At 34.0% G+C, this 25,035-nt stretch overlaps 2 protein-coding genes and 1 non-coding gene across 3 annotated transcripts; 1 reads left to right on the top strand and 2 right to left on the bottom strand.

The window, feature by feature from the left end:
- Positions 1-12,380: 12,380 nt before the first annotated feature.
- On the bottom strand, positions 12,381-15,163 carry LOC132598558 (V-type proton ATPase subunit c''1). The gene is made up of 4 exons (XM_060311505.1): positions 14,971-15,163; positions 14,822-14,899; positions 12,944-13,114; positions 12,381-12,829 (listed from the first exon to the last, which is right to left on the bottom strand). The coding sequence occupies exons 1-4, from the start codon at positions 15,081-15,083 to the stop codon at positions 12,658-12,660; spliced, it is 534 nt and encodes a 177-aa protein (XP_060167488.1). The 5' UTR covers positions 15,084-15,163; the 3' UTR covers positions 12,381-12,657.
- A 2,987-nt stretch (positions 15,164-18,150) lies between these two features.
- On the bottom strand, positions 18,151-18,267 carry LOC132618440 (U5 spliceosomal RNA). Its single transcript, XR_009574103.1, has one exon. It is a non-coding gene; the product is annotated as a U5 spliceosomal RNA (small nuclear RNA).
- A 3,306-nt stretch (positions 18,268-21,573) lies between these two features.
- Positions 21,574-24,501, top strand: LOC132620957 (probable 2-oxoglutarate-dependent dioxygenase AOP1). The gene is made up of 3 exons (XM_060335189.1): positions 21,574-22,024; positions 22,558-22,879; positions 24,037-24,501. The coding sequence occupies exons 1-3, from the start codon at positions 21,648-21,650 to the stop codon at positions 24,283-24,285; spliced, it is 948 nt and encodes a 315-aa protein (XP_060191172.1). The 5' UTR covers positions 21,574-21,647; the 3' UTR covers positions 24,286-24,501.
- Positions 24,502-25,035: the final 534 nt, after the last annotated feature.

The raw sequence follows: 25,035 nt of genomic DNA, 5'->3' as shown, positions 1-25,035 counted from the left end.
ATACAAGCTGCGGCCATAATTTGTTGGGCCATAGGTTTGTAATTTAAAAATATGGCTACCCAAATGTAATTTTGTGTGCTAAATTGTACATTACTGAAATTTTCCCTTTTTATATTTAAAAATAATTTAACCTAAAACTTTCTCTTTTATCCTTAATGAAATAATTGACAGTCACATAAATATCTATGACTTATTTTAGACCATAAATTTTAAAATCTTTTTTTTTTTAAACTCCGTACTTAATTAAGAGCCCGTTTGGATTGACTTATAAGTTGCTTTCAGCTTTTTTGAGTGTTTGGCTGGCCAACTTAAAGTCATTTTGTGCTTAAAATAAGCTCAAAAAAATAATGGGTCCCATTTGACTTAGCTTATCAAAAGCAACTTATAAGCTGAAAACAGCTTATAAGCCAAAAAAAATAAGTCAGACTACCCTAACTTATTTTTTTTAGCTTATAAGCTGTTTGCAGCTTATAGGCTTAAGCCCATCCAAACAGGTTCTAAACCATATCACATCAATAGGAACGGATAGAGTACTTTCTTTAAGTTAGCTCCAATGTAAGAGTAATTTAAACTACTAGTGAAAATAGAGGAGTAAATTTGATTATCACCGCACCATGTGAGTCCATTCATTTTAGGTTGAAGCTTCCTGTCACGACCCGCCTAGGGGGCCGCGACGAGCACCCGGTGCTAGTCCACCCGGGTACCCTTTAACTTATACTTATGCTTGCATCTAGGTGAGCCACATCATTAATCATACATCTCTAAGCATCAATCATACTAGTCCCATTGGACGACAACATCTTTAATCATCATGGGCAGCTATGCCACAACAATGTACATGGGCCAACGAGGCCAACAAAATGATATACAAAATATAAGCCGACAAGACCAGACATAACTAACCACATACACGTGACTACGAGCCTCTAAGAGTATAGCATATCACATGAGCGGGACAGGACCCCGCTATGCCCATAACTATGTACACAAAAGAATAAGTACCCAAAAGCTATGACTCCGAATGAGATGGAGCTCTACTATGCAATCTCTGAATAAGTAACTATGAATCCAGTCTGTCTCCCTGTGCACCTGCGGGCATGACGCAGCGTCTACAAATAAAAGGACGTCAGTACGAAGAATGTACTGAGTATGTAAAGCATGATCAACATCAATATAGAAGCATAATAGACAACTTAGGCAGTAACATAGGAGGAGAGACAACAATATCATCATCATGGCACTTACTTGCTTTCCATAGGGGCATTCCGTTTCTATTGCGTATTCGTATACATACATCCACATCCGTACTTAATTACTCTCATAATCATTTACATCTCATATACATAACGTACTCACATATATACATACATATACATAACTTGCCCGACCATGAAGGTTCTGTGTTTCATACATACTTGGCCAACCAAGGCTCAAGGTCATACATACCTGGCCCTACCAAGGCATCAGGGATATCCGTACCATCTGCAGAGGTGTGCGCGCGTTACGTAATCATATACATACTTTATACATATTCATATACATATATTCTACCCGGCGTTATAAGCTCGGGGTTTCATTATAGCCCATCATAGGCACACATACATATAATATCCCATAGGCACCTTTAGCATCATTATTACTATCATTATCATTATCGTTACGTTTACATTATAGGCCTACTCGTCATGTGAGGAGCGTAATACAATCGTAGCACATATCAAGGATCGTGAGCTTATGAGTTCGGAATATCAACCATGTGAAGACAACATACTCATATAGAGGAATTAGGAATTTGGCCAAGAATCATGCCTTATGAAAGAAGGGTTAGCCTTACATACCTTCTCGTCGGACTATTCTACACTTGCACGTTCCCTTCCAATGTTAGCGTTTCTACCTTCATTAATATCATAACAATGGCCATTAGTCATCCACATTATCCACATTTTCCATTCTCCTAAAGTGTCTAGTTCATGATCTTAATACCATTTATAACACATTCATATCACGACACAACAACATTCATGATTCAACTCAAACTATTCCTCAAAATGTCACTATTCATCATTCATGACCCATTTTACCATATTTTCTACAATCCATGTATTTTAACTCTCCAATACCTTAAACATCATGTAAATATCATGAATCTTACCTTAGAAGTGGTAGAAACTAGCCTTAGTTGATAATACTCCTCCTTGAGCAAAACCCTAGTTTTCCTCCATTTGGCTTTCTTGACTTTAGATGATCTTTGATGGGTTCTTACTCTTGATTCCCTTATTTGATGTTGTTGATGGCTAATAATCCTTGAAATCTTGTATAATAAATGTAGAGAGAGGTTTTAGAGAGAGGAAAGAAATGTGGAAATGATTTTGTGAACTTGGTCCCTTATTTAATGACATACAGCTGATCTGTCGGGACCCATTATACGGACCATTATACGGTCCATATAACATTATACGATCCGTATAATCATCCGTGAAATGGGGCTGCCTTGCACCCCTTCACTGTGACCATTTTACGGTATCGTTATACGGTTCGTATAAATTTATACATTCCGTATAACTGACCGTATAATCCCACCAGCGAGCAACCTTCTCTGTGATGGTTTTACGATCCATTACACGGTCCGTATAACATTATACGGTCCGTATAATGAGTCGTATAACCCATCAGTCCACTGAACTTATTCTCGTCACTTTGTTTGATCTCCGATCCTTATGGAACCTTCTTAACACTTGTTCAACACTTCATTATCGATCTAAGGGACATTATAACTCTTCTCCAAGGCATCATTAAGTCCTTGCTAACTCATTGCTCGTAATTCCTTCTCGATACTTATCAAATGCTTTCGCCTTCTCTTGGCAATCCTCTTCCCTCATCTCTAACATCTTTAAAATCTCAACTAGAGTCATCAAATGTCGTTCCTCACTAGTTCGTTCACTTGCGTACCAACGAAAAATTTCCGAGGTGTAACACTTCCTAAATGACACGTCAACTATGAAATCAGTACTCTATCCGTCTCAAAATATTTGTCGTATTTTTTTACATGTCCATTAAAAAAGCATTTATAAGGGAGTATTTAACTATTTTACCCTCTTAACATATTTCAGCGTGTTCTGTCTTCTCAATAAATATTTACTCCATTAATGATGAAACCTCTTAAATGTTGGTATGTGAACTCACATAATCAACCTATTAATGTAATTAATACAAGGGTAAAATGGGAAAAAGCTACTTAATTTTATCTTGGGTAAATAAAACGACAAATATTTTAAGACAAGTATTTTTAGTAAGGACAACAAATATTTTGAGACGGAAGGAGTAGTAACAACTGTTTTCCGGTAAAAACGGATTTAATTAGAAAATCAGTTAGAGATTTATTTTTACAGGATTTGAAGATAAGTGGGACGTATTTAATCCCGAGAACTCTTTTATGAGCCCGGTCCGGAGTAGTGTGGATCTTGGGTAAGGCTTAATAAGAAACCAAGATAATGAAAAAGGATCCAAGAAGCTAAAAATAAGTAAGTGTTGGTCTCCCGTACATTGTACATTGCTTGGTGAGAGAAAAAATAATAGAGTTTACATGAGCATGAGGAAGAAGCTGAATAAAAAAAAAATTAAAAAAAAAAAAAAAAGGAAGAAGCTGAAGCCCCTTCTTTCTGCCCTAAGCTAAGTGTTTATAAGCCAACATTCAACTTTTCAAACCTGCAGTATGGATGATGTGACCTTTCTGCAAACCTAACGTGTATACTTGCTGCGGCATTCTGATCGAGACCTGTGGACGTGACTTGAGTTGGCGGGAGTGGAAGCTAGCTGAATAGATCTTCCGGTCCTACTGAGTATCTGGTCTCGCAAACTAACCCCGAGTGCATTTTTCACCCCATACAACAATAAGGGTATGAATGAACCATAAATTATTACAATTACAAAAACTGAGGAAATCAAATAAAATATCGAAAAAATGGATATTTTCTCTTTATTGAGTTTAAATTACTTGAACTGATCATCAATGCTTAAAGATGACATCCCTCACAAATCACAATAGGATGGATTAGATTCTCAATACCTCCTTTTCCTTGCCCCTTGTTTGATCCCATATAATAAAAAAGAAAAGATTTTTACTTTGACAGTATAATAAAAACTTAAACTATTTGTTTATAAGATACTATAAATAAGGTTTCACAATAATATTCATTAAAATTAATAAATATAATAACTAATCTGCATTAATAAACTAAACATTGATACTAAGAATATCTTAAAAATTAATATATACACAATTTAAGTTCTTTATTTATTTGATATGACTAAATAAATGAAACCCAATTGTGAGATTATACGATATGTTGTTGATGACTAAATAAATGGGATGCTTTGATTGTATCGTTTACAATCTTTTTTCTTAGTTGATTCTTTTCTCCCTCGAGCCTCGAACCCCACTCTTGTAAGTTGTAACTCCATCCTTCCTTTTTTGATTACTCAAATATCAATTACCAAATCCCATAGTACAAAAAAATGGAAAATTGAATCTTAATAAGATTTAAACCTTGCAATGCCCTTCTTTAGTTACTTGATCTTTCAATCTCATGGTTGAAGATGAAAAATCTAAAAGCAATGATCAATCTTCTTTAAATTATTTCCCTTTTTTTATGAAAACGTGAATCGTGAATAAAAGAAAAAGAAAGGAAAGAATAATTTTAACCATATTGATATTATTTTCTTTATTTTTTCGTTACTACGTCTATAGTAGTAGTATATGTTAACTTAACTTATTAAGCAGTTTTTACTTCTTTTTCTTCTTCAGTTTTCAATTAGGGGTTATGGGTTAGTGTAATCGTGATTAATAAAGTAATTAATTAGGTGGGCATTTCTTTTTCTTATTTAAGAAAATTATGTGTGTACGTCAGACTCTGAATTATTCCTTACACTAGCTGGCTAAGTGATTTTACCCACCTGGCAGCTTTTTGCCATTTACTGCCTTGCCCTTATATTTGATCGTACCTATCTTTTGTGTATCCCAAAGATTGTGCTTGCAAATTTTCTTCTTGACCTTTTCCGTTCTCTTTTGTTGACAGTGCAGTAGTGCACCTTTACCGTGACCCCACCCCCCCACCCCCCTTTTTTTTTAACCGAAAGAACTATCACACCGTTATTTAAAATGCACTTTTTTGGGATTGTACAGTAGGCCCAGATGTCCTAATGAGTAATGACACAGTCCACAAGTTAATACTCCCTTAGGATAAAAAAAAGTTATCCACCTAACTATTTACACATCTTTTAAAAAAATATTAACTTCTACACAAAAATAAATAATTTGATTAAACTACTCCTAATTAAATAAATATTAGGATTTGATCACATAACACTTAATAGGGATAAATCTTAAAAGATAAGATTAATTCTTTTTTGATTTGATAAGTGAACATTTTTTTTATCCGGAGGGAGTACTAACGAAAGGTCCAAATATACAAAATATGTAATCCCTTCATTAATATTTACATCAAATTATATCAATGAACTATAATTAAGTGATTAAATAAAGTAAAAATATATTTTAATTAGTCATAACTAAGTGATAAAAAATATATACAAATATATATCATGCATCTATTAATTTGACGTAAATAACGAATGATCGTAAAGTCTAATTTCAAATATACCTATAATATGTGCTACTTGTCTACTAGTAATAAATTTTTCACCGTGAAAAAATTTGATTTAATTCGGCTGATACAGTATAAGCCACGTGAAAGTATAATTGGACTATTTTCAATTGCTATGGATATATCAAATCTTTTCAATTTTTCAATAAATAATTTAAAATATTGTAGAACCTGAACATATAAATAAGTTAATTTGATAATTTAGAGAGAAAAGCCCACCTTTTGTTTTTTAAATGTAAAGACAAATCAAAGAAAAAAAAATTGAACTTTTTTTTCTTTATTAGTCCTCAATAAAATAGATTTGAACTCTTGAGTTTGGAATCCAATTTTAAAGTGAGCGTTTTACCCTCAAAGTGGGTCACGCTGCAATGATCAATCAAATTAAGTCACTTAACTATTAATAAGAGGTTTTCGTTCGAGCCTCATACGAATATATAATTAATGATAAACAGCTTCCACCTCTAAAAGACCAACACAATTAAATTAAGATCACTGGATACTAAATAATTATAAATAAGTAAATAAATAAATGAAGTAAATTACAGAAAAGAAGCAAGTTTAGGGTAATTAAGGAACAAAAAAGGTGGAGTGGGGTGTAATTGGGAAACGTGTGCGGCAAAATTCAAAGGAAACAAAGCCCAAGAACGTGACCGTTGGTTTCGCAGTTAGCAATGGAGGGGAGTGGGGTCTTATCAGGAGATCGCGGTCTGGACCAAAATTCAAAAAGATTTTGGTGTTGGGTCACATCTCCTTTGGACTCCTGCATATGCTAATCTGGTAAAAGTATTTTAACCGCATTTAGCATTTTTTTTCACTAATAACATTAGGAGTTATTTGGGTCGTGGTTAGAATTATGCATGTATTAGTAAAAATGTAAGAATTAGTTATGAGAGAATCTATGATATAATTATTTATGTACTTTCTATGTTTCAATTTATGTGATACTTTTCATTTTTCGAAAGTCAAACAAGAAAATCTTTGACCGCAATTTATTCATATGTTCTTTAAATATTTTAAATTTATTATTTTTGTGACTTATAATAATTTTTATGTAGAAGAAGTTTGACTTTCGAAACTAAACTGTACACATAAATTGGATAGAGGGAGCATTATGTATTCCATAGTCTATCCTGCATAAAACAATACATAAATTCCTGATCACTTATACATGTGTCAGTTATGGAGGAATTGTCAAATTTTATACTTACATAGCAAAATAATGCTCCCAAACATGATATTACTTATGCATGATTTAATACATGAATAATTTAACTTCTAACCAACAACCAAACAACCCCTTAGTTCTCTTACATTTTTTTAAATAATAGTTATTTGGTATTATTCACTTATGCGATTAATTTATGTTCACGCCATTATGACCCATGAAAGAAGAGAGCACTCTCTATCAAGTTTTTCTTTATTTTAAGGCTTAAACTTCGAGACTTCTTTGTTAAAAAATGAAAAAATCTCATTCACCCGACCATATCCTTTAATGATCTTTGGTTCATATGCTATTAATGAAAAGTTTAAAACATAGAAACTGTTCGTAGGTTGGATAATAATGAAAAAATGTTATGCAATGACGACAGTGTAGTACCAATTTCATGAGACGTGGTGTATTAATAACGGCGGAGCATTAATTTCACTTCGAAGGAGTACTAAATCACCAGCAAAGTTCTAATACATAAATAATAATTTTGTCTGACAAATTAAGGGAGCAACTTAAATTATAATATACCATAGATGCATTATGTCAAAATAAAAGAATTTCCAACAATCTCGAGCAGTGTTTATTTCAATTCAAATGAAATAGGGCACTAGTTAAGATCAAAGGTTGGGTGGATTTTCAGAATTTTAATTCATAACTGTCACATAATGGAACAAAACATCTGAATGATTACTTACTTTTCTTTTAGTAGTAATATCTTTTTTATGCAAGAATGAAAAGTAGAATGATGCTTTTACTTCAGATAGAAGAAATTTTTGAATTAAATGCTGTATACTTGATTGTTTTTATTAACTTTTTAAATGAGGCAATATGAAACACGTATGAAATTAGTACTCTCCTGGTTGGCATGCCACCGTGTTAGTCATAGCTACGCATCTATATTTAGTTCACACATGATTGAAATCCAGGGAGATGTGTTTGTTCTTCTTTTTCATCAAGAAATACTCCCTCCGTTTTCAATATATGTAAACCTATTTGACTAGACACAGAATTTAAGAAATGAGAAAAGACTTTTTAACTTATAGTGTTAAATGAGTCATATATATTTTGTCTGACTATAAAACATTGCATAAAAGTAAATTATTTGTAAATATAGGAAGGGGTCATTTCTTTAACACAAACTAATAAAAAAGTAGGTTCACATAATTGAAACGGAGGGAGTAGCACTTCTGAAAAAGAGTTTACTACTCTCTGTTTCAAAAGGTTTATCTTAATTTTTTTTTAGTCCGTTTAAAAAAGAATAAGTATCGGTTTTTTTTTTTTTTTTTTTTTTGCAATTCTTATTTCAACTTTACACGGGGCATATTAAGACCACAAATTTAAAAAGTATTTTGGTACAATCTACACTTCTTTAATTTAAGACCACAAGATTCTAAAATATTCTTTATTTTTTTAAACATCGTGTCAAGTCAAAACCATACAAACATTTTGAGGCGGAGAAAATAGTATTTTTTTTTTTTTGGGTACAAACAAGAAAAATGTTCAACATAACATCTATTCATCGTGCATGGGAGATTTGTTAATGTGTTCTTTTCCTCATCAAGAAATGATGCACTTCCTCACACAAGTTAGTTTTTATTATAAAGTGGAGTTTTCAGCACTCATTAATCATCTCAGCTAATTTTTTCAGAGTATTTTAACCCTTGAATTAAGAAGCATTTGGAAGCCGAAGAAAACGAACCAACACAGCAGTATGAATCCTGTGATCTAATTTTATTTACATTGAAAAATTAGATTAGAGATTGAAATGACAGGAAATATATAGTTCGGAACATGTAGGGACGAAATACGAGTGTACTAGGAGTTTATCTTTAAGACATGTAGGGAATAGTTGGGACAAAAAAGGCAGCTTATGAACCCATGATCCATGTTGGTAGGTCAATTTATAATGGTAGTGTCTTGACCGCTAGTGCCTATTTAAACTATTTTATTATTCATCTGTTATCTTCTATTGATATCGGATAATTTTACCTATCAAAATTTAAGTAAATAAATAAAGTTAGTCACTGTAATTATATTTTTCTTATCGCTAATCACATCGAATTAAATCCTGATTTTTAAGATTTGCATAAGTAGAAAGTCACTGTTATTTTGCTCGACAAATTAGATGACCTTATAGCTGGATTAGAGATAGATTAAACAAACTACCAAATATATATCAAGTTCTAAATAATTTAAATTTTCTACTCTTGGTTTAATTCTTATAAATATAGCCCTTGTAGTTTATAATAGTCCTATTGAACTTACTCTTTCACATTAGGACAAGTGTCTGTGTGTGAGGGAGAGATTCGTGAAAAATATATAATTTTTCGACGAAGGTTGTTGAATCAATTGTGGAGGCAGGAATTTTGATTACGGAATTCATAAAATTGAGAAATCACATCTAGCATTTGAATCTATATTTCTAAGGGGAGCAAAGTTTTATTTTTACATCTATGCAATATAACTTATTGACAAAGGGCCATTGCATGTGGCTCGGCCCAGAGGACGAATCCATGCTTTTGAGTATATGATTTTTGAATTTTAAAAAAAATATCTTACTTGCTTTTCAAAAAATTAGTTGTATATATATATATATATATATATTATATTAATGAGTGAACTTCGTAATACATGTATAGGATTTTCTGGCTGAGGTTATTGAGTACCGCCGAAGTCGTTACTAGACCTCTAGCTCCGCCTCTAACCTCCGATCCACCACTATATTCAACGGACCGCCCCTCATCGATGGTAATTGTGCCTTGATTGCGTAGTCCGGTTCTTTCACAATATGTGGACAAAGAAGAGTTCCCCACACTGTCCCATTGCCATGCCTAATTTCATGTGGACGTTTACTGCCACCAACCATGTGATAAAAGAAACTCACACTCTTTTGGCCTTTTAGAATTTTCCTCTGTTGAAGTTGACTTACAAGTGCTTTTAATATTTGGAATTCTAATATTTGCAAGTCTGATTCTCTGTTGGTTGCCTGCTTGTCATATTGTGCATTGTCCAGTTTCTTTCATCATCTGAAAGTTTAATTACAAACACGAATCTTGCCGTCTTATACTGTTTCTTGGACTTTCTCTCAAGTTGGGCTTACCCCTTTTTTTCCTTTTGCCTTTCTTTAGATTCAAAGAAAATAAGATTCTAAAAGAGTACTCATTTAGTGCAGTCCAACAACTAAGCAATATAATATAAAACTATTGATGGTTTGGTTTAAGAAAGATGATCATCAAATAAGAAGCATGAACAATGACTCCTATATACCTACCACGCGTCACACTTCTTTTCATAATTTTTGTTGCCTCGAGATACAAAAATATTGTAACAAGAAAATGATTATTTATTAAAGCTATGGAGTAAGAGCCTAGCTATGGAGTAAGAGCCTGTTTGAATTGGCTTATAAGTTGCTTATAAGCTGTTTTTAATTTTTTTGAGTGTTTGACTGGCCAACTTAAAGTCATTTTGTGCTTAAAATAAGCTCAAAAAAATAATTGGACCCATTTGACTTAGCTTATCTAAAGCAGCTTATATGCCAAAAAAAATAAGTTAGAGTTGGAGACTATCCAACTTATTTTTTTTAGCTTAGCAAACAGCTTATAGGCATAAGCCCATCCAAACAGGCTCTAAATTAATGAATATCTTACAAATGTGTGCTGACCCTGCAAAGAACATCTTTATTTTAGTCAATTGGCCTAAACATCTACACATCTACTTCATTTAGTTTATATTCTCTTGGAATGATAATCCTTCTTTCTGTTGGCATGGGTGTTGCCGTGTTGGCCATGCGGTAAAATTGTATTATATGTAGGATACAAGCGACAAGGTGGGACGTCATGCGTTATTCATATTTTTTATTTATATAAAATCAAGCAAATATTTTCATGAAATTTTTTATAACGTGTTTATTTTATTTTCATGTGGGTTGTATATGCAATACTAATACTAGTTGATTCCTGGCCCTCTTATGTTCAGAATTATGAAACTGTGTCACTGCTTCAGAAAAGGTGTTACTATAAAGTAGCTCAAAGTTACAACTTAATGCTTCTTAAATTAGCATTTTATCAAATCAGCGACCTTTTATTGGTTGTGACCCAGAATAACTTTTTTTTCCCCAAAATTAGTGTAGACTAAAGAAGAACGTCATGCTAATTAATGAGTTTGAATTGAACGTCAAATTACCCATAAAAAAAAGGCTCAAGAGCTAAGACAACAATTTTAGGATCGCTAGCAAAAACTGGTCGAAGGATCTTTCACAATTTAGAATGTATTGCACATTTCTTCTTTTGTTATTCAAGAAAACTTTTCAAGATTGTTTTGGTCCTCGATGTTGCAGTATATCATTACTTTTACTCTGTAACAGGAAGGCCGAAGGTACAATAATTCATGTTGCAGTACATCATTACTTATAATCTGCAACATGAAGGTACAATAATTCATGTATGGACTGCAATTTGGACAGCCTTCACGTGGGCATCAATGCTGTTTAACAAAATGGTGGGCAAGACCGGTTAAAGATCCTGTGGAACTAAGAACAATTGCTGTCAATCCAAGAGGTTTCCAGGCAGTGCTAATATGGCAAAAAAACGTACAAAATGTTGCGTAAAAGTTTCTGTTAATTTTTAAGGCAGCAAATTTGACTTAGCGAATTGTAAAACGAGTTCCCATTTCAATTTGAAGATCCCATAAGATGAACTGAAGTTAGATCCTCATATGTATGAGAAAATATATCCAGCTTGAACAGAGCTTTTGCTTCACCTGAAGTTTTGCCTTTGCTCTGATTTCGTGGGTGTCCCCACAGAATAAGCAGTGAATTTACGAACGCTTTTATGACGGACTATAGTTTGAAACTCAGACTGAACTACTTTCATCCCTCCACACTCCACAACTTACCTTGTTTGAGCCAGATTGATGTATAGAGGTTAGAATCCGGTCTTTTAGCTGGCCATGGCGTCCTTTGGCATTGACAGATTAATCAGCCTCTGCATAATCAGTCACTTATTCAACAGCTCTTCCATGGCAAGGATTTCTTGCCATTAGAATGAGCAGATTCTATGACAATTAATCCAAAGGAAAGGTGTTTACTGCAGCTCTTGCTTTGCTTCTTATCCCATAAATATCTTATCTACTAAACCTTTCTCCCACTATTTCTCCTGTTGCCCGATGCACCTTCTCTATGAGACTATTGAGTGTTCCCCAAGGATAAAGAATTGTGGGGCGGGGGGTGGGGGGTGGATAAGTATGTAGCAAGATGGAACTATCCCTGTCATGAGATAAGTAACAAGTCTCACTCGCACAATGGTTGTATTGGCCAGTCCACTGGGCAGCTTGGCCATTTCTAAATCAGTGGCAATCAAACAAATAGTAAGATTTAGCCTTAGTTGGATGCCGAAATCAGGCATGCTAGAGGATCAAAATCTATTTACCAATGTATTGTGAAATGCTACAGATGGGGTCCATCAATACAAATTGAAATAGTATTCAATAGCACAATTTTTGAAACAGAGTAGAAGAACTAGTATTCAATAGCTTTATTAAGAAAAATTACATCAATGAACAGACTAACAAAAGTAGTTGACAAAGTAATTGCACATCAAAATGCACTGCGAAAGGCCAAAAAGAAGAAAGGGACAAAATGAGGACTCGTGCAGACGCATATAATACATAATACAATATAATTTGAACATTGACAACAAGCACATAATGCAAAGACTTATGCAGACTTGGATGGCCAAGATTTATGTGTTTGTTATAAAAATAATAACAAGCACATCATGCGCAGACTTATGCAGCCTTGGATGGCCAAGATGCTTGAGCTGACATAATAATTCCCACAATAACACCGAACAGCCCAAGTGCGCTACCAAAAATCTCGATTACAAGGATCTTAACAAAAAGCGTGGAGTTCTGTGCATCGGATAAGGCACAGCTGCTTCCGATTATTCCAACGCACAACCTTTGTAAAGAAATAAAAGAAGCAACAATAATTAAAGGACAGAAACATATTGCTTTGAACTTGACACCACAAAGTAGAAATCCATGTGCTAGAAAAAGTATATTTCAGACTCACCCACAGACAAGATTGGCAAAGCCCACAATGATTCCAGAAGCAAAAATTGCATATCCAGCTCTCATAGATTCTGGTGCATAAATCTGAGAGGTAGGAACACTCTCGAGCTTTGTTTGAAGAATGATGGCCACAATAACACCATATATAGCAACCGCTTCACAAAAAATTACACTGACAAACAAAATTTATAAGTCATTGCACAAATACAAAGGACTGGGAACAAACTAAAGATTCGAATCATCAATAATAAGTAACATTATGCATATCCAGTAGACTATGAGCCTTTGACTCTGTTGAGTTTCCATATCGGCTCTTTATGGATGGGATGATCTTTTTATATTTTGGAAAATCCTCACCTCATGAGCTAACTCTGGGGTTGAGTTAGAGCCCATTTGGATTGGCTTATAAGTTGTTGAAAACAGCTTATAAGCTGTTTTCAGCTTTTTTGAGTGTTTGGCTGGCCAGCTTATAAGCCATTTTATGCTTAAAATAAGCCCAAAAGAATAATTGGGCCCGTTTGGCTTAGCTTATCTAAAGCAGCTTATAATCTGAAAACAACTTATAAGCTAAAAAAAAAAAAAAAAAAAATTGGGCTACTCTAAAGCAGCTTATAAGCCAAAAAAATAAGTTGGGCTACCCCAACTTATTTTTTTTTGGCTTATAAGTTATTTTCAGCTTATAAGCTGCTTTTTTTAAGCCCATCCAAACAGGCTCTTTGGCCAAGTCCATTTTCTTATCAGCCCAAGGGCCACTTTTTAATCATGATATCAGAGCCACATCCATCTCATTCTGATGTTGGGCCCCTAGCTTATATTATCCACGCTCTAGTTGGGAGGTTGATGAGTTCCCACATGGGCTCTTTAAGGATGGGATGTTTTCTTTATATGGTTATAAGCTAGTTTTTAGGGTTGAGTTAGGCCCGGGTTCATTTTCTTATCAGTCCAAGCCCCAAGGTCCATTTCACACTTGTCTACAAATAGTAGACAAGCATATCAAGGACCATAATCGTCCCGCTACCCAGATCCATATACCTCTACTCTCTCATCAAGGCACACTGTTTCAACATTTCATATGTACAACTTTAATAGATGCCTTATCAAGATTCGAGGCAGGACAAGATTGAGACACAAGTTCATGAAAAAGGCAGACAGTATAATGGGATAGTTGACCAAATGAAGCTCAGATGTAGAATTACCACTCTTGAAGAGCGACAATAATGATAAAGAAAACTGAGTAATTAAGCTCACAGTACGGGGCCAAACTACCATCAGAACAAAAACATAACCTGCACCTCTGCAAGTAAAGAGTAAGGTAAAACAACACGTTCTTAGAAAATTTGGTCTCCCTAAGTTTAACTCAACTTCTCATCTCGCACAAGCAATACTTCTAAGACAAATTCCTCTGACTTTGAAGTTAAATATCAATCTATGTTATACACTTTAACGCACATAATGACATCGGCTTAAAATTCTTCAAGGGGTTGTTTGGTTTCACGAACTAGTTATACACAATAGTTATCCACTTAAAAAGAACCATAAATTGTTAGCGATGAATTATAATAAAGGGATTATTATACAAAGATTGAGACCAAAGTCAATAATTAGCTTCATCCTAATATTGCTTATAGCCTAACAAACATATTTATATTCCATTCTATGGCAAACAAAAAGGAAATACATAAACTCCAGCAAGTTATGCTCTTATACACCACAAACCAAATATTTTTACTAGTGATGCATAACCAAATATACTAGTATTAACAATACAGAATTTAATGCTAGGACCCTTTTTTTCCTAACCCTACGTGTCCCCATTGATATTAGCCCTTATAAATTCGCGTTAAAGTAAATAAAAATGGAAAAGGAGAAGTAAATTTACCTAATGAGATTCTTGGATGTAATCCTGGGAGCTTTGATGGCAGCACCAATCAAACTACTTCCAGTTATATATATTCCCCTAAAATCCAAGAGAAGAGAGGTAAGTCATTAGATAAATACAAAACCCTAGGGAGTAATTAAGGAGATTACCAGGCAGCACCAAGCACAGAAACACCGATGGCAATGGCAATTCCGATAGCGGAGAATGTGTAGGGAGAGATCTGTACCAACGCTCGCGACCATGAACTCGAGTGACCCGCCATTCTTGATTAGTTTCCACACAAAAATGAATCCTGATCTCAATCGACTGATTAGGACGAATCAATGGAGAGAGAAAAGAAGACCATGTGTCGTGTTGGATCGGGTCACTACCTTCTTATTTGGGCCATTTCCACATTCTTTTGGGCTGGTCTTTAAAATTTTCCCTGAAATGTTTAAATTTTGCCCTTCGGCGAAAACTCATGGGTTCCAGGTACGAATCCCCACTCAGTCAAAATTTAAAAAGAAAATCGTAAGATAGATTTTAAATTTCGCTATGCCCCCACCGACATACACTTGTTAAGGAATTACCAAAGTTATGTCGGATCCGGCATACTTATGCCCTATGGGCAGACTTGGCATAAGTATGCCGGGTCCGACATAACTTTGGTAATTCCTTCACAAGTTTATGCCGGGTTCGGCAAAATTTTAATGTGCAAAATTTTAGTTAAGCCTTAACTAAAAGTCTTTTCCTAGTTATGCCTTATGGGGCAAACTTTTAGTTAAGGCGTAACTAAAAGTATGCCCCATAAGACATAACTTTTCCTTAAATTTTTTTAGTTTTGCCTTAAGGAAAAGTTTCGCCTTATGGGCATACTTTTTAGTTATGCCTTATGGGGCATACTTTTAGTTGTGCCTTAACTAAAAGTCTGTCCCATAAGGCATAACTAGGACAAGACTTTTAGTTAAGGCTTAACTAAAAGTTTGCTCATTAAAAGTTTGCCCATAACTATGCCCCTACTGGCATAAACTTGTTAAGGAATTACCAAAGTTATGTCGGACCCGGCATACTTATGCGAAGTCTGCCCATAAGGCATGAGTATGCCGGATCCGACATAACTTTGGTAATTCCTTAACAAGTGTATGTCGAGTTCGACATACACGCGACTCAAACCTTGCCTTGCAATTTTTTTTTAATTCATGTTTGAGCAGGGGTTCGAACCCAGAACCTCATGATTTCTGCGTGAACGCTCAGGGTTGCAATGAGAAGGGAAAAAAATTAAAGATCAGCAATATGAGGGGTATAATTTAAAGACCGCAAATATGAGGGGCAAAATTTAAAGACCACCCCAAAAGAAGGGCAATCCGCGCAAAAGGCCGGTAGAGAATTGGCAGCCCAGTAACAAGTTGGCAGAAAGTGGCCCAATTTGCTGTTATTAGTAAGGTCCAGTCCATTTTTAGCTTCTTTTTTTTTTTTGTGCGCAGATTGTGCTCATTTGGGGTGGTATTTAATTTTTGACCTTCAAATTGGTGGTCTTTAAGTTTTGGCCCTCAAATTAGTGGTCTTTAATTTTAGCCTCTGTCTTTGCAAATTCTGCTTCTGCCTTTTGCAAACTGGCCATGCAAATTCTAAGGCAGAATTTGAACCTTAAGCCAGAATTTGCATGCCTTAAGGCCCAAAGGCAGAGAGCAAAATTTAAAGACCGCCAATTTAGGGGACAAAAATTAAAAACCACCGCCAGTGAAGGATAATCCTGCAAATTGTAGGCGTTTGGCCATGCGATATGAAATCATGATTTCATATTTTGATTTCAAATCAATACTTGTTTAAACTATTTGCACAAAATTTCAGTTTCAACTTCATGTCATGATTGCAAATCTAAATTCTCCAAAAAAGGATGATTTGGGATTCCAAATCATGATTTCAAATGTAAAACTTGACACACAAGTTTATATTTTGTAAAAAAAAGACCTATAAGTTGGTAGATATATTTACCAACCTTGTTACCGACCTTTTATATCAAATATTAGAAGATGTACAAGTTGGTAGTATATTTATGACAAATTTACTCTTACTAACCATTTATCAAATGCATTTACTTAGGAGTCGTTTGGACATGATTTGAAATCATGTTTGGATATGCAATTTAGATTTCTTAAGTTGTATTTTTTCTTATAGACATAAAAAAACCCCACAAGTTGTGAAAACCATAAAAACTTTCCCAATTCTTATACAATCTTACCAAATGAGCAAGTCATAGTTCATAACAAAATTAATACGCTACTAGAAGACCTTTCTAAAAAATACAACATCAATTGATCAAACTTTAGTTTAATAAAATGGAAAATTGAACACGAGTTGTAGTGTAACTACTCTTTAATATAATCCTCCACATGTTTGGTAATAGTAAATTTGTTATAAATATACTACCAACTTGTAGATCTTTTAATATTTGATATAAATAGTTGGTAAACATGATTGGTAAATATATCTACCAACTTATGGATCTATGTTTACAAAATATAAACTTATGGGTCAAGTTTTACATTTAAAAATTTTGAAATCATGATTTGATATCCCAAATCATGCCTTTTTGGATGATTTAGAATTTCATCTCATGAGATGCAATCGCATGTCCAAATGCCTACTTATACAACTCATGTTCAATTTTACTGTTTTTATGTCTATGAGAAAAAATAAAACTTAAGAAATTCAAATTTCATGTCCAAACAAAACTCAATTTCAAATCATCATGATTTCAAATCATGTCCAAACGACTCAATAGTGAAAAAATAAATTGGTAAACTATAGCCAGAGTTTGAAACTAAAAAATTGTCGCTTGTGTTTAAGAGTAGGTTAATTTTTATAGCTTAAAAATACCCTTGAGCATCTTTTAATAACACAAAGTGGAGCACCTTTGGTTCAACTAAGAAAATGAGGCTCTTTGGAGTTAAAACTAACGTTGCAAATATAGGTGTAGCTCACTTGATTTTGTCAAAAAAACAAAGACCCAGTGTTCATGTTGACTCCTGCAATTACCAACCGTAACTTGAAATTTTCCAAAAGGAAAAGCTTTGATTGAGGGGATAGGCAATAAAAATAAAAGACCATTTTAGACTGCCTAGAGCAAAAAACAGCTCATTCTTTATCAAATTTTGTAGTTTCTACTTCTATATTTAAATAAAATTGTGGCATAATATGGCAGAGTTAAGGAACAGCAATCATGTTTATATTCATTAGTGAATCTCTTGGATTAATATTGTCTTTGATCGTTGTATTAGTGGAGAAGCTCTGGCTTTAGTTTACCCATTTTAGTTAAATTTATTGAAAAGTTAAAACTAGTATTGTTGGGGTTTCCATTGAAGGAATCCCTCCAAAAATTAGCGTATGCCACTATATGCAACGCGCACACGGTATTCTTTAGTAAAAGGCGAAAGAATAGTTCGCTATGTGCTCATTGCGTGGCTGTGTGAGTTATATTGAGGCGCTTGAGCTCCTTATATACGACTACCAGCTGCTCGCTTCTTCAGTAATATTTGATGTGGGACGATTTTTCTAGTTTCGGCAGTGGCTACCACTATGGCCTCCACTTCAATGGATACACTGAATTACTATCTGGTCGAGAAATAGTTCCTTATTCTATATTCAGTCTAGATACTCCTATCAAAAATAGGACCCGACACTTTTGTAACCCCAAAAAAAAAAAAACTTTGAAATCAAACTAACCCATTAAAAAAAACAAAAAGAATCAAATTAGGCTTCACGCATAGAATCTGTGCGTGAAAGGACCAAACTGTAACTTTTTTAAGTTTGGTCCTTTCACGCACAGATTTTGTGCGTGAAAGGGGTATTTTATTTTTCTTTTCTTTTTTTAAGCTATCAAAAATCACGTTTTTTTTTTCATACTTTGGGCAAAAATTAGTTATGTTTCAAAACCCCGAAATATCAATATTTTATATAGAACTTAATATATTTTTTTGCGTACAATGACGTCAGCTCATTACATCAAGTATACCTAAACGTTTGGATCGTCATTTTAGGGGTTGTAGAGTGCCCCGAAGTAAGTTTTGTTTGCTTGGAAACTTTATTTTTTGGAAATCAAACTCAAAATTAAGCTTTTTTCAGTACTTTGACCGAAGATTAGTCACGTTGCAAAACACCGGAATATAAATATTTTATATAGAACTTCATATTTTTTTTAGCGTAAAATAATGTCGGCTCATTACATCAAGTATACATATATGTTGGGATCGTCGTTTTAGGGGTTGTAAAGTGCCTCGAAGTAAGTTTGGAAACTTGTTATCTTTAATTTTTTTTTTCATACTTTGTCCGAAGATTAGTCACGTTTCAAAACGTTGGAATATAAATATTTTATATAGAACTTAATATTTTTTTTAGTGTACAATAATATCGGCTCATTACATCAAGTATACATATGCCTCTTCACTCACGTAAATAAAAAATAAGGACCGGAGCATAGGTAGAAAACTAGTTGTAAATTGTTGAAACTTTAATGGTCATAACTTTGTGCTCGGATGTCCGATTTACGCGATGTCAAGTTTCCTAGCAAACAAAACTTACTTCGGGGCACTCTACAACCCCTAAAACGACGATCCAAACGTTTAGGTATACTTGATGTAATGAGTCGACGTTATTGTACGCAAAAAAATATATTAAGTTCTATATAAAATATTGATATTTCGGGGTTTTAAAACATAACTAATCTTTGCCCAAAGTATGAAAAAAACGTGATTTTTGATAGCTTAAAAAAATAAAAAAAATAAAATACCCCTTTCATGCACATAATCTGTGCGTGAAGCCTAGTTTGGTTCCAATTTTTTTTTTTTGGTTAGAAAAGTGCGGGGCTCATCAAAAATATGAACGGACAATTTTCACGATTGCCCTTATTCGGGGGTGGTCTTTAATTTTTGTCCCCCAAATTGCTGGTCTTGAATTTTTGCCCTTCGCCTAAAATATCCCGAGGTTCTGGGTTCAAACCTCGACTCAAACAAAAAATAAAACAAAATTGCAAGGCGGAATTTCGTAGCAAAATTAGGCCTATTCGTGCAAAAGTTAGGCCTGACCCAACTTTTATAGAATTCTAGCAGAGTAATAAAAAAATATCTGCCTTGTAAAATTTCGCAAAGTAAATTCTGCCTTATAAGGCAAAATTTTCGCGAAGCTTTGCCTTGAAAATTGTTTTTTTTTTTACTGAGCGGAGGTTCGAATCCAGAACCTCAGAGTATTTTCGGCCACTTTTTTAAGCGAAGGAAAAAAATTAAAGACCAACAATTTGAGGAACAAAAATTATATACCAGCGCCTTTGAAGGACAATCCGCGCAAAAAAATGAATAGGAACTTCTCAAGGGGCCTTTAATTATTTGATTCATTCTTTTGTCAACACCGGGTATGTTGTTGTATTCTTTTGTCAGATTCAGTTTTGTTTCCTTTTCCATGTAATCCGTGATTGAACGTTTTACTTACATTGAAAAATTAGTAGCTTACTTTATTTTTCAGGTTGCAATTCCATACTTGTAGTAGATAATTATATTGTCGGTGAATAGCTTTTAGGGGAAATTTCATAAGTATACAGTTTACTTACTTACATTACAAAAAAAGCTCAAAACTCACATTGCAAAGCTTTAACCCAAAAACATTGTTATACAATATTATACACTTATATATAAAAGACAAGTACATTATGTATATAGTTGTTTGAAGGTTTATACATATTTATACGCCTATATACATATACACCCATATACAATATTATAACCCATACACCCATATACACTCATATACCCATATACACCCATCTGCACCCATCTACAATATTATATACTATCATACCTTCACTACCCCAACCCATATCCCTCATTTCTCCATTGCCAACCTCAACTACCTCCGGCGAACCCCACCGTCGTCACCTCCGCTCCACCACCACCTCGATGAGTTTTTCGATAGATGACAGATCTAGATCTAGGTAATTTCTAATCAGACATGAGCCATCACTGGGAGGAGGCACCCAGATCTGAGCCGCCAAAAATCGTAGTCGTCAGAGAAAGAGAGAGGAAGCGCGGTAGAGAGAGAGGAGGAGGAGGAGGGCAGGAGAGAGAGCGAGAGAGAGAAGGGCCACGAACTCTCTCTCTCTCTGTCTTTTCCAATGGTGCCGACCGCCGGCGCCGTCGTTGGGATGGGGGTGAAGCGAAAAAAGAGAGAGTGGGGAGGAGGATGGAGAGAGAGAGAGAGGGAAGAGGAGGGAGTGGGTCATTTTTTGAAAGATTTAAAAAAAAAAATAGGTCGATTTTGATAGCATTGCTACCGTACTTGACCTATGGTGTAATTTACTCTAGCTTTTATACTACCTATAGGCTATAACGCTAGAAGAAATCGCATCTTTAAAACCCAAGAAAAGAAAAATAAAACTTAGCTCCTTTGTCTTCCTTAATCATCCACTAATGGCTTCTCCAATACCATGATTGCATGATAATAAAAGAAAATATTTCAAGACAGCTTGCTTCCAAGTGATAGCGAGCATGGTAAAATTGTACTTAATTGAATCTAAATTCACTACCTTTGTCATATAGGAACTCATTAAAAGAACCACGCATAAATAAATTTTGCACCGTACTTATGGTCCTGAAAATATACAGAATATTCTGTATCATTAGCCTCCAAGAACGTAACAACAATTGAAGCTATGACAGCCCAATATTAATATTATCATATGTCTGTGAGTCCATTAACAACCATTATATAAGAGAGGTGGAAAATTGAAGTTGTTTCTCACAATAGTATAACACATCAATTTCAAGCAATTAAATTTACAAAAAGAGTAGTATAATCCATGGGTTCTCTAACTGTTTCCCACAAACTTCCCATAATTGATTTCACAAAGGAGAACTTGGAACCAGGCACAAATTCATGGTCCAAGACACGTAAAGAAGCTGTTTGTGCTCTTGAAGAGTACGGTTGTTTTGTAGCATTGTACGATCAAATTTCATTAAAGATCCATAATGATGTTTTTCAATCACTAGAAAAGTTATTTGATCTTCCCACTCAGACTAAAGTCCAAAATAAGTCTAGCAAACCTTTGTATGGTTATGTTGGCCAAATCCCATTTATTCCTCTCTATGAGAGCATGGGCATTGATAACGCCAATACACTCGAAGGCATCCAAAATTTCACCAATTTCATGTGGCCTAACGGGAACAATGTTTGCAGGTATTATTTTCTTTATGTCATTTCGATTTTGCGGATTCCCCCACTAGTTTGAGATTGAGACACTGTTGATTGATTCATAACGTAATGCACTAAGGGGGCGTTTGGTATGACGGAAAATTTCTTCCACGAAAATGTTCCCGAAAAATAGAAAAATTCTATCCCAAAAATATTTATATATAATCTTGACAAACATTATGGGGTGGGGGTGGGGGTGGTGGAGATGTTGTAGGGTGGGGGCAAGGCGGGGATGGTATACAGATAAGAGACGATCAATGTGGAATACCATTGATGAAACTTGTTTTTCCTACTATTAACAGAGAAGCATTTTCCTAATTTTTAAGGAACTTATTTTCCTTGAAAATAGTTTCCTAGACCTTTTGATCCAGCAAAACATGAGAAAGTCAAAAAATGATTTCCAAAAAATACTTTCCTCCACACCAAACATACCCTAATTCATTATTCTTCTTTATTTATTTATGTATTTATTTATTTATTTATTTATTTATTTATTTTTGTCTTCTTGATGTTGTTAGTCAAGCTTTGTTAGCATACTCGAAAGCAGCAGCAGAACTAGAAGAAATGGTGGTGAGAATGGTTTTCGAGAGCTATGGTGTAGAGAAGTACTATGATTCTTACGTCAAATCAGTGAACTATCTAGCTAGAGTAATGAAATATAAAGAAGCCCAAGAACAAGAAGCAAAACTGGGATTTGTTGCTCATACGGACAAGAGCTTCATGTCAACAATTCATCAGAATCAAGTTAATGGTTTGGAGATCAAAGGGAAAGATGGTCAGTGGTTCGGTGTTGAGCTTTCCCCTTCCTCCATTGTCGTCATGGCTGGCGACGCAATCATGGTATCCCGTTTTATTTTATATATGTTAGTTTGATTTTCTTATTACATAGGGGGCAGGAGTTAGGAAAATGGGGGAGGGGATTACAACGTGGGGATTCAAATCCTCACCAACAAGATGTCAGGTAACCAACCAACTGAGCTACGTGTTAGTTTGATTGAATACAGAGTTTAATTAAGACAGTAAGAAAGATTTTTGAATCTTGTATAATATTAAGCTCTTTGAAAGTAACATTCTTTTTAAATAAACTAAAATGAAAAATAAGACGCATAAATAAAATAAATGGAGTGATAAATACATGACGTGCTAATAAATTACGAGTTTAACTTTTATACACAGACATATATAGTATACAAGTGCTTTTATAATATACACTGTTTAATTATTTAAAAATAAGTTTTGCACTACATACGATCAGCCAAATAAATTCCACAACTAAAAATAACCCGAGTCTTAATTATTTATTTACAAATGTTGGTTAATTATTATACGATGTATAATCAACGTATACCATTGTATAGAACTGTTTAATTATTTAAAAATAAGTTTTGCACTACATACGATCAGCCAAATAAATTCCACAACTAAAAATAACCCGAGTCTTAATTATTTATTTACAAATGTTGGTTAATTATTATACGATGTATAATCAACGTATACCATTGTATAGAACTGTTTAATTATTTAAAAATAAGTTTTGCACTACATACGATCAGCCAAATAAATTCCACAACTAAAAATAACCCGAGTCTTAATTATTTATTTACAAATGTTGGTTAATTAGTATACGATATATAATCAACGTATACCATTGTATAGACAATGTACATATAATCATTGTCTGTACATTTCACACTTGCTATGCATTGAGTATACAACGATGACAATTACAAACTATTATGTACAGTGAAAACTCTTTTAGTCGGCTAGCTAAAAATGATAAGATTCCTAACAAATACTAGTTATAACTACAAGTAACAACTCATAATTTGCGAAATAATTATATGTTTGAAAAATAAGATAAATAACCTAATACAACAAATAAATGTATACCAATAGTGTAATATTTTTGGTGTAAATTTAGTGTGTGTGTGTATGTATAAAACTAAATTTCCTTCAATCAGTGATATGTACTGATATTTGATATTTCTTGGATATAGGCATGGAGCAACAATAGGATAAAATCTCCACATCATAGAGTGATGATGGAAGAGAAGGGAGCAAGATACTCCATTGCACAATTTTCTTTCATGGAAGATTCAGTAATGGTTGAAACACCAAAAGAGCTGGTTGATGAGGACCACCCTTTACAATTCAAGTCATTCAACCATCTTGATTATCTTCATTTCTTTAGCAAAGAAGAGAACAGAAGGCTCGAATGTGCTCTCAAAACCTATTGTGGTGTTTGACCTGCAAATTAAATTACTTGTACTATTTTAATTTCAAGGAGATAAAAGAGGGAAAAAAGAAAAAAAATAAGTTTCAGCTGGTTTATAATTAAGTTTCAGTGAATATGATTTGGTGTAAATATTGATTACGAATAAGTTTCTTACCATGAGGTTCATATCTCTATGTAATTTTTCAAATAAAATTATCACAAAATTTGGGAATTCTTTTTGGTTGTCATATCGAAAATTTTACTCGTCCCGTAGTCAAATTAGGAGGAGCATAATTACAATATATAGCACAAATAATCTGTACTAAATTCTTGATTAAAAAAATTAAGATGACTCCGTCGCGTTCTTTTTTTTTTTTTTTTTTTTTTGGGAAGAGGTGTCAAACACAAATACAAGCGAAAACCACCAATGAGATGATCTGTAAATAATTAAAGGCTTAGAAATCGGGAAACAGCAAATTCCAGTCTCCTTCAAATATAAAACTAGAATAGATCACATATGTTCTACTTCTATGCGTACAATGTAATTGATTTTACTTTCGTACACGTTCTCTAAAAGAAGGGGGAAAGGGTTTTGGTGAATGTTCTTAGGATTTTGATACAATTTTATCATTACAAATCTCATATTTTACGCGTAAATTATAATTTGAATATATTATAACTTAAACTCTTTACTAAATATATACCCAGGCATCCATGAGAAATTTGACTTCATAGACGAACATGTATGGGTAAAAAATCGCACCTAACACGTGGACCAACA

The sequence above is a fragment of the Lycium barbarum genome, chromosome 1, assembly GCF_019175385.1.
Source record: "Lycium barbarum isolate Lr01 chromosome 1, ASM1917538v2, whole genome shotgun sequence".
Lineage (NCBI taxonomy): Eukaryota > Viridiplantae > Streptophyta > Magnoliopsida > Solanales > Solanaceae > Lycium > Lycium barbarum.
The sequence above is the reverse complement of the archived record's forward strand: the minus strand, read 5'-3'. Positions and strand labels throughout refer to the sequence as shown.